General features: G+C 38.4%; 1 protein-coding gene across 10 annotated transcripts in view; it reads right to left on the reverse strand.

The window, feature by feature from the left end:
- The window catches only part of GPATCH8 (G-patch domain containing 8), a 118,185-nt gene that overhangs the window by 12,384 nt on the left and 91,475 nt on the right, over window positions 1–14,326 (reverse strand). For all 10 annotated transcript variants that reach the window (XM_078065814.1, XM_078065822.1, XM_078065821.1 and 7 more), the window contains one exon: window positions 13,066–13,209. In XM_078065814.1, the coding sequence (XP_077921940.1) occupies window positions 13,066–13,209 (144 nt within the window). The remainder of the gene's footprint in view (window positions 1–13,065; window positions 13,210–14,326) is intronic.

The raw sequence follows: 14,326 nt of genomic DNA on the forward strand, positions 1-14,326 counted from the left end.
TTTCCCTTTTAATTTGGGGCACAGACTATAGCTGATCTCTTTAAATTTTATTTTTATTTATTTTTAAAGTAATCTCTACATCCTATGTGGGGCTCGAACTCATAACCCTGAGATCAAGAGTCCCATGCTCTACCAACAGAGCTGAGCCCCCACTTTTTTTTTTTTTTTAAGATTTTATTTATTTTTTGGCAGGGAGACACCGAGAGAGGGAACACAAGCAGGGTGAGTGGGAGAAGCCCCAGAGCCCCCACTTTTTTTAATTTAAAAAAAAAATTTTTTTTTTTAAGATTTTATTTATTCATTTGAGACACAGAGATAGATAGATAGAGAGAGAGAGAGAGAAAGCATGAGTAGGGAGAGAGGCAGAGGGAGAGGGAGAAACAGGCTCCTTGCTGAGCCAGGAGCCTGATGTGGGGCTCAATCCCAGGACCCTGGGATCATGACCTGAGCCGAAGGCAGACGCTTAACCATCTGAGCCACGAGGTGCCCCTAAATTAAAAATTTTTTTTTAAAGATTTTATTTATTTGACAGACACAGTGAGAGAGGGAACACAAGCAGGGGGAGTGGGAGAGGGTTAACCAACTGAGCCACCCAGGCGCCCCTAAATTTAAATTTTTTAAGTAATCTCTACACTCAACATGAGGCTCAGATAGCTGACATTTGTAATCAACCCTAACGTGCATGGAACAGTAGTAAGTCTACAGAAAGTGGTAAATGCCTGGTGAATAATTTGGCTTAAACACTGGATCCTTGGGCGCCTGGGTGGCTCAGTTGGTTAAGCGACTGCCTTCGGCTCAGGTCATGATCCTGGAGTCCCCGGATCAAGTCCCACACCGGGCTCCCTGCTCAGCGGGGGGTCTGCTTCTCCCTCTGACCCTCTTCCCTCTTGTGCTGTCTCTCATTCTCTCTCTCAAATAAATAAATAAAATCTTAAAAAAACAAAACAAAACAAAAAAAACACTGGATCCTTGATTTTCCCCCAAATAACTTTTTTTACCATTTGTAGAAAATTTGATATGAAATATTTTCTTTTTTTTGAGAGAGGGAGAGAGAATCTTAAGTAGGCACCACACCCATTGCAGAGCCTGAGGCAGGGTTTGATCTCAAAACCCTGATTTCATGACCTGAGCTGAAATCAAGAGTCGAATGCTTAACCAACTGAATCACCCAGGCGCCCCTGATATGAAATATTTTCATAACTCTACTAGGGACATTGTCAAGTTAATATAATATACATGGTCTTCGTAGCTATTAATCTCATCCAGTAAAGAAGTCTCATTCTTCTTTTTTTAAAAAAATATTTTATTTATTTGAGATAGAGCGAGAGAGAGAGAGAGAGAGCACGAGCAGGGGAAGCGGCAGGCACAGGGAGAAGCAGGCTCTCCACTGAGCAGGGAGCCCGACACGGGGCTTGATCCCAGCACTCCAGGATCATGACCTGAGCTGAAGGCAGATGCTTAAATGACTGAGCCACTCAGGCGCCCCAAGAAGTCTCATTCTTTTTTTTTTTTTTTTTTTAAGATTTTTATTTATTTGACAGAGAGAGATAGCGAGAGCAGGAACACAAGCAGGGGGAGTGGGAGAGGGAGAAGGAGGCTTCCCACCGAGCAGGGAGCCTGATGTAGGGCTCAATCTCAGGACCCTGGGATCATGACCTGAGCCGAAGGCAGACGCCTAACAACTGAGCCACCCAGGCACCCCAAGAAGTCTCATTCTTTAGAGAATCAAATAGCCTAAAATGTTAATTAAGCCCCTTACTTCTGGACAAAATTAGGCCAGGGGCGCCTAGCTGGTTCAGTCGGTAGAACATGCCCCTCTTGATCTTGCGGTCATGAGTTCGAGCCCCATGATGGGTGTAGAGATTACTTTATTACTATTTTATTAGAGAGAGAAATAGAGAGGGGGAGAGGGAGAGAGAATCTTAAGCAGGCTAGTACGCTGTGCGTGGAGCCTGACATGGGGCTCAATTTCACAACCCTGAGATCAAGACCTGAGCCAAAATCAAGAGTCAGACTGCTTAGCTGAGTCACCCAGGCACCCCTAGAGATTACGTAAAAAATAAATAAATAAATAAATAAATAGGCCAAATAGAAAAAAAAAAAAAAAAAGATATGAATCAGAAAGTTCGCAATTCCTATATAAAAAGTAATTTTTGTAAGGGTAAAAGTCCCTAATTCAGAAACAGGTTTTCCAAAGTTGGCTATTTTATTCCAAAAGCCTGGCTCATTTGCAACTGAATATTCATATGAAATTCTGTGTCCTATACTTTTACTTTCCTCTTAAATTCTAAAGAGGAACACAACTTCAGATAACTTCTTCAAGGTGAGAACAGAGAATAGAGAATACCTGCCTGTCGGAGACAGGGCTTATGTAAGGAGACCAAATATTATCGATGTGTCATTAACCCAGAAAGTTTTGAAAGGCTGCGCAAATTTCATTTCATACATAAAAACTCAAGTTAGAATCCAAACTGGGACACAGACTGATCTGAGTGGATATAATTAATCATTTAAGGTAAACTCCAAAGCAACTATGACCTTATCTCCAAAAATTATAAAGTATGCTTTCTGAAGTATTGTTAATAACTTTGCTTCTTCACTGAACTATTAACGCTTATTAATAAATATTTAAGCCATGTAACACATTTTTAGCCGGACAATATTTCGTTCAAGGAAAAGGGAGACTGAACACCATTCAAAATGAAAGGGTTTGAAGATTCTGGTCTGAAAAACCAACAGCATGTTCCCAAGAAAGTATACATTTATAGCACAAAACAAAATGGCCATTTCTCACTGATTCTCAATCACATGGCAGCTGGGGTTTCCATTAAATTTCCCAAAAGACCAATACAGGGGGAGACAGACCTTAACAAAAATCCAGCACTTGAAATACCCAACTACGTAACTATGGCTCTTTGGACTAAAGACCACTTCAATGTAAATGACATTCCAGTTCTTAAAACACAGCCTACATAGCACTGTGTGGGCAGCAAAATGTCTACTCCAGGCACAAACTCCTGCTCCATGTCCAACTCTGAAAAAATTAAACCAGAGAAATGAGAATCTGGTAAATCTTAACAGGTTTTTAATGTGGGTGATAAATCTGCCCACATTATCAACAATGTGGAGTATGAATAGCACGGAATGGCACTGTGTTTGACCTGGGAATGAATGAGACAAAGATACATCTGCACATAATTTTCCCTAACAACAAAATATGGGTCTGGATTAATAAAATATTTTTTGCATCTTTTGTAACAAAAATTGATGCTGTAAGTTTTTTTTATATTTGATCGAGTATAATCTACTAGGAATACATCTACTATATTTCTCAAATATATATATATATATATTTTAAAGATTTTATTTGACAGAGAGAGATAGCGAGAGCAGGAACACAAGCAGGGGAGTGGGAGAGGGAGAAGCAGGCTTCCCACGAGCAGGGAGCCTGATGTGGGGCTCGATCCCAGGACCCTGGGATCATGACCTGAGCCGAAGGCAGACGCTTAACAACTGAGCCACCCAGGCGCCCCCTTCTCAAGTATTTTAAACCTATTATCACAATTAAAAAAAAAAAAGGCTATTATTTCCAGATGAAGGGAATTTCAGACATCAGAAAAGAGAGAGTATTTCCTATTGCCACTAAAAATCCCATGTTCTAATATTTACTCAACTCTAAAGAGAAAGTCTGATTTTGTCTCTTCAGGGTCAAAAGATTATCCATGGTTTCTTCCTCTCACCAAACAACCCCACTCTCCCAGAACAGGGATCAAAGCTTAGTCTTCCTTTGTACTAACCCTGCAATGCACATACTATTGTCTATGGCACAAAAGAAATGCTCAATAAACATTTATCAAACTGGTTTCAGTTTTAAAATGAGTTGTTGGGAAAGGGAATACAAATACTTTATGTATTATTTATTGGTTATGACAGGAAACAGCAAAGAAACTGTTTGCACCTCGATCTCTTTCTGGCTAAGTATAATCCAGTCTTTTTTTTTTTTTTTTTTTTTAAACGTAATCTCTACACCCAACATGGTGCTCAAACTCACAATCCTGAGATCAAGAGTCGCACGCTCCATCCACTGAGCCCAACTGGGCTTTTTCAGAACCTCAACCACTCCCTTTCCCCTATGTCATCAATCCTGCATACCCCAAATCCATAACCTCTTCTCCCCAGTTTCCTTCCTCTTTCTCATGACACAACATTAATCTCTTCCCCCTTCCCAAAGTGGAGTAATCATGCTAGCTATTACTTGGCCAGGTTACCCGAATGCAAGTCTCAGTATTTGATACTTCTGAATGAGACCATCCAGAACAGCACCATGTGTAAGGAAAGAAAAAGACCAGGAAAGAACATAGAAAGCCTCAGTACTGAACTACTCAGGGAAGGAAGATTGTAGTTGAATGTTAAGGAAATCCAAGTTAGTGGGCATTAGATGTAAATTCTTTCTTGTAGCACATGTTTATCAGTAAGCGATGACAATAAATGTTATTAAGTAACAGAGAAAAACAAATGTTTGGTAATAGAGAAAACTAGTTTAACTATTAATGCTGATTATAGATACTGAAAACATCAGAGGGAAATAGAGGGGCATACATTCTTTTTTGCTGGCTAAGAGTAGTCCTGATTAGTCATTTATGACAATACTTACCATTTATGCCCAATTATTTTGCAACACAATGACTATTAATAACATTTGATGAATAAATAACATTAATATGTCATAAAACTATTGTTAAATATTCACTTTGATATGTTCAGGAATTCAGCAAAAAGCCTTAAAACATGGTGTATTTTTACAGAACCAGGTGTGCCTGCTTTAACATGTTTTTTTCACACACACATATGTATATGTACATATAGTCACCATCATCACCACCAAAATTTAAGCTGGATAATGAGGTTTTAAAAATAATTTTATTAAGATACAATTCACATGGCATAAAATTCACTCATTTAAATTGTAAAATTTAGTGGGTTTCTCAGAGTTGTGCAACCATCAACACTAATTTTAGAACATTTCCATTACTCCCAAAAGAAGCTCCATGCTCATTAGCAGTCACTCCCTATTACCCCTTTCTACCTGGTCCCTGGAAACCTAATATATGTTCTCTACAGATATGCTTATTCTAAACTCTTTATATAAAATCATACAATATGGGTGGGTTTGTGACTGGTTTTTTTCACTTAGCATAATATTTTCGAGGTTCGTGCATGCTGTTATTTATCAGTAAGCCATTCCTTTTTATTGCTGAGTAATATTCTATTGTACAGATGTGCCACATTTTGTTTATCCATTCATCAGCTGATGGATATATGGGCTGTTTCCACTTTCTGGATACTATGAACAATCTTATACACATTTCTTTTTAAAAGATTTTTTATTTATTTTTTTTAATTTTTATTTATTTGACAGAGAGAGAGACAGCGAGAGAGGGAACACAAGCAGGGGGAGTGGGAGAGGGAGAAGCAGGCTTCCCACGGAGCAGGGAGCCTGATGTGGGGCTCGAACCCAGGACCCTGGGATCATGACCCGAGCCGAAGGCAGACGCTTAACGACTGAGCCACCCAGGCGCCCCAAGATTTTTTATTTTCTGAGAGAGAGAGAGACAGGGAGAAAGGGAACACAAGCAGGGGGAGTGGGAACACAAGCAGGGGGAGTGGGAGAGGGAGAAGTAGGCTCCCTGCTGAGCAAGGAGCCCGATGCGGGGCTCAATACCAGGACCCTGGGATCATGACCTGAGCTGAAGGTGCCCCTCTTATACACATTTTTGTGTAGACATATATTTTCATTCCTCTTGGGTATTTACTGGTCACATGGTAACTATATTTAACATTTTGATGAACTGCCAAACTGTCTCCCAGAGGGGCTACGCCATTTTACAACTCCACTAGCAATGTAGGAGTGTTCCAGTTTTTTCATATCCTCTCCAACATATGTTGGAGACAACATATGTGTCTTTTTAATTTTGGCCATCCTCATAGGTGTGCAATGGTATGCCACTGTGGTTTGGTGGATAATGAGTTTTAAATATTACTATATATGGGGTGCCTGGGTGGCTCAGTAGGTTGGACGTCCGACTCTTGATTTTGGCTCAGGTCGTGATCTCAGGGTTGTGGGATCGAGCTCTGTGTCAGGCTCTGCTCTCAGTGGGGAGTCTGCTTGAGGTTCTCTCTCTCTTGCTCTCCCTCTGCCCACACCCCCTACCCCTGTGCGCATGTTCTCTCTCTCAAATACATAAATAAATCTTTAAAAAATATGTATGTATTATTAGGATGTATATTATATATATCTATATTATATCTATATATATATAATGACATAGCCCTCCAGATCATATCTGGAGGCAAAGGTTTGCTCTCATTGTAAAAAAAAATTTTTTTTTTTAAAGATTTTATTTATTTGACAGAGAGATAGAAGAGCACAAGTAGGCAGAGAGACAGGCAGAGGGAGAGGGAGAAGCAGACTTCCCGCTGAGCAGGGAGCCTGATACGGGGCTCGATCCCAGGACCCTGGGATCATGACCTGAGCCGAAGGCAGCCGCCCAACCAAATGAGCCGCCCAGGCGCCCCTCATTGTAAAATTTAAAGGAGCGTAATTCCTAAGAACTGCTTAGGTATAGCAAATGGAACAGCAGCATCTCAGTTCAGAGCTCTCTTTTCAGGACTGCCACTCACAGACTTATCATTGTTTCTTAGGTCGCTTTACCTTTTCAGACTACAATAGAACATACAGCCCTCATGCAAGAATCTCCACCACAGTGCGTCACTCTGATAAATATAAACGTACAGGGACAGAAAACAGGCTGAAAACTACAGAACATAAATAGGGTAGGATCATTTTTACTCATATTTGGAATGTGTGCCAAGATAATTAACAGAGTCCGAAATTCCTAGTAAGAAAATATAGGGTTTACCAGCAAACTAAGTTCCTAAAGGGTCTGTTTAGGGTTACCCCTGCCTGCTCACAAAAGCAGCTTCCCTAAACAGAAACAGAGTTTTCCAAGGTTATCTAGATTGTGATAGCTGGATGTAAGACTACTCCCAACAAAAGCAGTGGTAGTGAGTAAGATTCAACAAGTGAAAAGGGAAAAAACATGCTCAATTTTTGGAGCACTAGCCAAATGCTGTCAATTCTCTTGTATTAAGCAGAACAGTTCCAAAGAAAAATAACATACACAGGTACATCTCCCCGCTACAGGTTATTGAAATAAAACTATAATATGCTCAAATTCTTAGATGCATTCCCCTTTTCACACTTCCTTTGCTTCTCTAAGCATAATCTCTTCAGAAGTGACTTATGCTATTTAAGTCAACATTTATGAAGCTTTGGGATTCATAAATACTTTATGGTTTTCCTAATCTATTTCACAACTTTACAATCAATTTATGTTTTTCTAAGGATAAACATTTCATAAACACATGAAATATAGATATGTGTAGAATATCTTCACTGGCATCTAATTTGGTGGTTTCACTTCTTTTCTTAAATTATTATTATTTTTAAAGTAAGCTTGATGCCCAATGTGAGGCTCTAACTCACAATCCCAAGATAAAGAGTCATATGCTCCACCAACTGATCTAGCCAGGTGCCCCTGTGGTTTCACTTCTTTTTGGAAGAGTTCATTTTCTTTTTTATTTTAGCCCTAGAACTATTTCTCAATTTTATTTAATTTTTTATTGCCTTTTAAAAATTTACTCTCGTGTTTCCCTTGCACTGAATATCAAAGTAGCACCAAAAAGGGGAACTCAGTCTGAATTTCCTCAAATCTCTAATGGCTTGCCAAAGGTCCAACTGGTTTTGATGTGCTTATTGTCCTAATGCCCATGTACCAAGCATACGGAGGATCAAATACAGTAAAAGATCTTGAGAGGCAAAATGCAACCAGGAAACAGTGAAACTTTAATGAAGTTTCCAAACTTGAATGAAGGCCATGTGAAGTCCAAAAATGATCGTTCCTTCTATCACCAAGGAATTTCTCAGAAAATACTTCAATTAAGAACCTATTTCATTTTTGAGTAATGAGGAAAACTCTAAAATTTCTGTTCCTTGGTAATATGTATTACCGGATATTGTAACAGTCAAAAAGCAATTGTAGCAGTTTAGACAAAGTTAACTAAATTAGTAGTAGATTCCATTCTGTAGAGCAGTCACTGATGGCTACTATAGGCTTCCTCTGTTTTAGTTCAGCTATTTAAAGCTCATAAAACCACTACTTTTACAGTTGAAACAGACATGGTACTAAATGAGATTTCAGTCTTTTTCAAAAAATGTAAAATGAGTTTCATATTGAACCGATTTTATTTTTTTAAGATTATTTATTTATTTATTTGACAGAGAGACACAGCGAGAGAGGGAACACAAGCAGGAGGAGTGAGAGAGGGAGAAGCAGGCTTCCCGCTGAGCAGGGAGCCTGACGCTGGGCTCGATCCCGGGACCCTGAGATCAAAACCCGAGCCAAAGGCAGAGGCTTAACGACTGAGTCACCCAGGCACCCCAATACTGAACTGCTTTTAGCAGAAAGAAGAAGCAGGCTGAAAGTGTTCTTTCCTCTGACCAAGACACTGATTTTTTGTACAAGTAAAAAGAATTTCTCAAAGCTGCTTTACAGTACCAGATTTTGATAACTGGATCAGACTACCGCAGATAGTTCTGAAATTGCGAAGAAGTTGGACCCAACACTTAAAAGAGGAATAAGGAGGCAGCTTTTCAATGTGCTACTTCCCCAGTGTCAATTAGAAGCCTGTGGGTGGAAGCCTGTGTGGAGAGAAAAGGAAGGTACAGGCCTGGGTCACAAACTGAAATGTCTAGAGGGATCTGACAGTTAATATAATGAGTCATACAAGTTGATGTAAGAGAAAAGATAAAGTGGAAACCACAGCTAATTGAAGAGTTAGTTAGCACATGCCTTTCTGAAGAGATAGCAACTATTGAGCTTTAGCCAACTGTTACATTAAAATGTAGGCCCAATGTTCTTAGGTATTTCATTTTTTCAAGATAAGTTTGAATTATATAAAATCTCATTTTTAAAAACTGGAAACCAACCAAAATTAAAGGGAAAAAATCTAATACTATGAAGGCCAGACAAAATACATCTGTGGGATAATTTGGGATCTCTGGTTTAGGTACTGGAGGCTGGTGAGGAGGACCCTTAGTGGCACAAATAAAAAGAGAGTAAGACTGGGAGAATCCTGACTAGGTAACAAGGCACCAAAGGAAGCAAAACAACAATAACAACAAAAAACAGTATTAAAAATAAGGCACTATTATTGTGTTGCTACAAATGTACCTCTGAGAAAGAGAATGCTCTTTGCAGTTTGAAATTTAGGTCCTATGAAAAGCTCAAGAAAATGGTTTCCATGATCCTATCCACTAGTAGACATGTTTTTAGATATGCAAAATAATCAAAGAGGTGAGGAGGTAGAGATGGAAAAATGTTTAGTTTCAAAGTAACTAAGCCAAGAGGGACAGAAGATGGATACTAATATTATTAAGCACTGAGGCATATCAGGACTAAGTTATATAAAAAGGAATCACAGATTGGGCTATCTCTTGAGGAATGGAGAGGTCTTTCCTTCAAAATGTATTGAAATTATCACCTTAAAATGAGGTTTAAACTGCTAAGAGCAAAAATGTCTCATGAGCTTTTTCATCTTTGCAGATCAGACTGGGTCTTAATATTTGCGAGTTAATGACTTTTTTCACAAAAATCTTAGAAAATTTGAGAAAAACTACTGAGTAGTGAGATGCATATGATAACAACCCCCCCCCCGCCCAATCACCACAAATGAGGGTGACCATGTAGCCTTTTCTTGAAAGATTATTTGTGCTTAATAAAGATAAGGGTGTGTTCAGGATCCTGTCTATACTAATAGTTTACCACTAACATGATAGATTATTTCTCTGGAAATTTTTAATGGTGAAAATTTGATGGAAGATACAAACTAGGGATTACTAATACAGGGTTGAATGTACTTACCTATTATCTCAGATTCATAATAATCCTGTGTGCCTTCCTGGAAGACAAGACAGGGTGTCTTTATGATTTTAGAGCATGAATTTGGAAAATGGTAGGTCCATTTGTATGGTAAGTTCATGTCCATCAAAGAGGAATGAAAAATAGGACCTACCCCCTCTTAGGGATTATTTAGCTGTGTTGTACCAAGGGCAATTAAAGGCTCCTTAGAAGTTCTAAGTACAGGGAAGAGTAGAACTATAAAAAATTTAGTACTGTGCATTTTCTTGTTTATATATTTTTAGCATTGTTTCAAGATTCTACTATTTGCACTAAGAGAGCAGTATAAAGAAAGATGAAAAAGCTTACATTTCAACCGAATAAAGAACACTCGGCACCAAAAGCAAACAGAACAACAAACTCATACTACCACTGTTCTTTTTTTAATACCTAAGATGGGCTTTTGATCATGGTGAAGAAATAAGCTCACATACATCCATTAATCATACCAGCTAAAGATTTCTTCCTAAACGAAAGATCACAGACATATTTCTCTATTAATGGAAAGGCAGTCCATGAGTTCCCTATAAGAAATCCTTACTTTTGTATTTTCATTTTGATGATAATGGAAAAAACAACCAAACAAAAAAACCAGAGTAATAAATGAGTATTTGGGATCAGCTAGATGAGTATTTTATAAATGTTTAGAACATAACTGGGGACTTAAAATGATAGTGATTTGTTTGTGCCAAGCAAAGGCCAAATGATATCACAATACCATATATATTTGAAAGTTTTTCAGTAATCCTAACAGAACAGGGTTTCTCAACCTCAGCACTACTGATATTTTGGGCAAGGTAATTCTTTGTTGCAAGGAATTTCCCAGTGCATTGTAGGATGTTTAGACACCCCCCTGACCTCTACCCACTCTATGCCAGCAGCACCACCCTCCTAATGGTGGTACTCAAAAATGTCTCCAGGCAGCGTTAAGTGTTCCCTGGAGGACAAAATCTCCCCACGTGGAAAATCACTGCAATAGAGAAAAGTGGAGAGAGAACAGGGTCATCTCAAAGTGCACAGGAGAATAAACATGTCACATTCAAATGAACCACAGCTGCAACAATTACTTACTACTCTCAAGTTGAAAGCAACATCACTAAAACATTACCGTCCATCACACTGTCAATGTGAATTTCACTAGTTCTGCATTTCTGCTCAGATTTAACCTGTAAATCTGTTGCTCTGATAGAATTTTTTCCCTTTAAAGGGCAATATAAACATTGTTCAAGTCTGCATTTAAATTTTCCTGATTTATTTCTTCCTAATAGAAACTTTACTCAAGAGACTTCTCATTAACTAAAAATGTAACCTTTTTAAATGTCCTTCTAGTGCCTAAAGTTTCTTCTGGAGTCTTCTAATTTGTTACAATTTTTTTTTTTTTTTAAGTAAGCTCTACGCCCAATGTGGGGCTAGAACTCACCACTGTGAGATCAAGAGTCACATACTTGACCAACTGAGCCAGACAGGTGCCCCATCACAGATAATTTTTAATTGAAGAAATTCTCAAAGACCCAAAAAGGCATTTATGTGTTTAGATGTCAAATGTCTTTCTTAATCCCATAAAAAATCACCCCCAAAATATGAATTATATATACACTGAGAAGGTTGAGAAGTTACTGGATAAGCAATATCTGCTGTTATAACTCTTTCTTTCTTGACACATGATTCTTTTTTTTTAAAGATTTTATATATTTATTTGTCAGAGAGAGAGAGAGCATAACCAGGAGGGGAGCGGCAGTCAGAGGGAGAAGCAGGCTCCTCAATGAGCAGGGAGCCCGATGTGGGACTCAATCCCAGGACCCTGGGATCATGACCTGAGCCGAAAGCAGACATTTAACCGACTGAGCCACCCAGGTGTCCCTTGACACATGATTCTTTGAAAAAGTAAGATAATTGCCAATGTATCTTGGTGATATATATCCTGATTTTCTCTTCTTTAAATTAAGCAGACCTGACAGTATAGTATAACAATGTCCAAAGATGTATAAAAAGTTCAAAGCTGTCTTGAATACAACTCTATCAGTGGAAGAATCTTAAATTGGTTAGGTGTGGGTAAATGTGGAAGAGACTGTTGCAAAAAGTGTAATGGCTTAGAAACTATCCTTGTACTGGGAAAACTTAATCAAAGCTTGCCCTTTACCTGTGCACTGAAATCTTATGGTTGGCTGAAAGAAGCAGCAAAGGTTTAAAAAAAAAAACGTTGGTTCAACAGATCCACTTAAGAGAGCATTCCAGCAATGCTCATAAATTTTACAAGTTTAACAAATACAACTATTATACCTCCAAAGACTTTTAGCAAGTTCTGTTAAAATCACCCCAAATCAAATGGCTCAAAATTCTTTAACAAGCCAGGACTGTGCTATAAGATTTAAAGATTCATTTCTTCCAAAATCCCCCCTGGGGAATTACTGCTACCTTCTTTATGCCTGTTAACTAGTTAGGTACAATTTTATTTTCTAAACCAATGAAAGCAAAAAAAAAAAAAGACTGCAAAGAAAGTATAAACCACTTCTTAGCAAGCTCTTCAACATGCAGCATCAGAGGTTTTTTTTGTTGAAGTTAAGACAGCATCTAATTCTGTTTTTCTTCTCAAGATTTATCTACCTTCCAAGGTATACCAACCAAATAACAAAATGACTTACTGATAGGAAATAGTAGCCAATAAAGCATGAATTCTTATATATAAGTGACCAGAGTCTGGGATAACTGTTCCAAGTTTAACATGGTCGGAAAGAGGGAGAAAGGGAAACAAAGCTCCTAGTGATCCTCAGTTGAATTACCAAATTAAGCACAAATATAGAAACCATTCAAAGCCAAAAACTTTATGCAAGATTTATGATGCTCACAATTCTTCACTCTACATAAATTCTTGGAAGGTCAGGACTTCTGTCACTGAAAAAAAATCAAGTAAGTCAGATGGACCTCAGATAAAGACTGGCAAATATAAGAAACCATAGTCATGAAGTTTTGGGGGTACATTTATAAAATTCAATAGTTATAACAACAAATAAAGTATCTTTTTCTTTGTTAGCAAGCAATTCCTCACCTGCTTGTGTGCGTGATCATAGGAGTTGATATGGTTGTCAAATTCCTGATGTTTCTGATATTGCTTATCACAGAGTTCACAGTAAAAGTTGGCTCTGAGGTCTTCCAATGCTTTGGCAATTGCCTTCTCTTTGTCAACATAATCCTATAAAAACCACAAAATACAAACAAAAAATGAACTTGGTAGAATTTAAATGAATGTTATAAAGAGGCAGTCTTATCCGAAGAGAGAAAAGGGGGCTTATTTAGTGGTACCAGTAAAAGCCAGATGGAACACAAGTGGCAATCTGGCAGGGTAATTTGTGTGTGGTTGTACTGATAGTTGTCTTCATTTTTTTTTTTTTGTAGCCATTGTATTTTATTCAGTAAACTTATACTATTAATTAATCCACATATTTATCATGTTTGGGATGCCATTAATGATCAAGGATTTTAGGCAACTTACTGTATTGAAATATCTAAATTAATAGTTGTCTTCAGGGGCACAGACGCTTAACCAACTGAGCCACCAGGTGCCCCCCAAAAGAGTTTAATTTTACTTTGCCTTTTGGCATTATGGTGGCACCCCCTACTCCTACTCCTGGCTTAAAAACAAAAAACAAACAAAAAACAAAAAAAACCCCAACCAACCAGAAATACACAACACTTCTTTTTTTTTTAAAGTAGGCTCCACGCCCAGCGTCAGTGACGTCCAATGTGGGGCTTGAACTCACAACCCTGAGATCAAGAACTGAGCTGAGCTCACGATTCAGACACTTAACCAACTGAGCCACCCTAAAAATCACAATTTTTATTGCATTGTAGAAACCACAGAAGTAAGTATAATCCTCAAAAGAGGCAATACAAAACAAAACAAAGCAACTTATCATCTGAAACTGAAATCAGGGCTGTGATGGGCAAGGGCTCTTCTAAGGACATGCGGGTGACACTGAAGCTTGGGGTTTGAGCAAGATGGGGGAGCGAGACCAGAGAAGTCTCAGTAATAAATGAAAGAACGTATAAGTAGGCTGGAGAGTACCCAAGGACCTCTGCATCTTGGCAGAGAGAATCAAAAATACTCTCAGAAAGCATCCTACATTTTAGCCCTTTAACATTTTCCTAGATTAAGATCAACAAAATTGGGGTTACAATCAAAGATTACTACACACACGAAAGAAAATAAATATATCTATAGGGCACCTGGGTGGCTCAGATGATTAAGTGTCTGCCTTCAGCTCGGGTCATGATCCCGGAGTCCTGGGATCGAGTCCGGCATCAGGCTC

The sequence above is a fragment of the Halichoerus grypus genome, chromosome 2, assembly GCF_964656455.1.
Source record: "Halichoerus grypus chromosome 2, mHalGry1.hap1.1, whole genome shotgun sequence".
NCBI lineage: Eukaryota > Metazoa > Chordata > Mammalia > Carnivora > Phocidae > Halichoerus > Halichoerus grypus.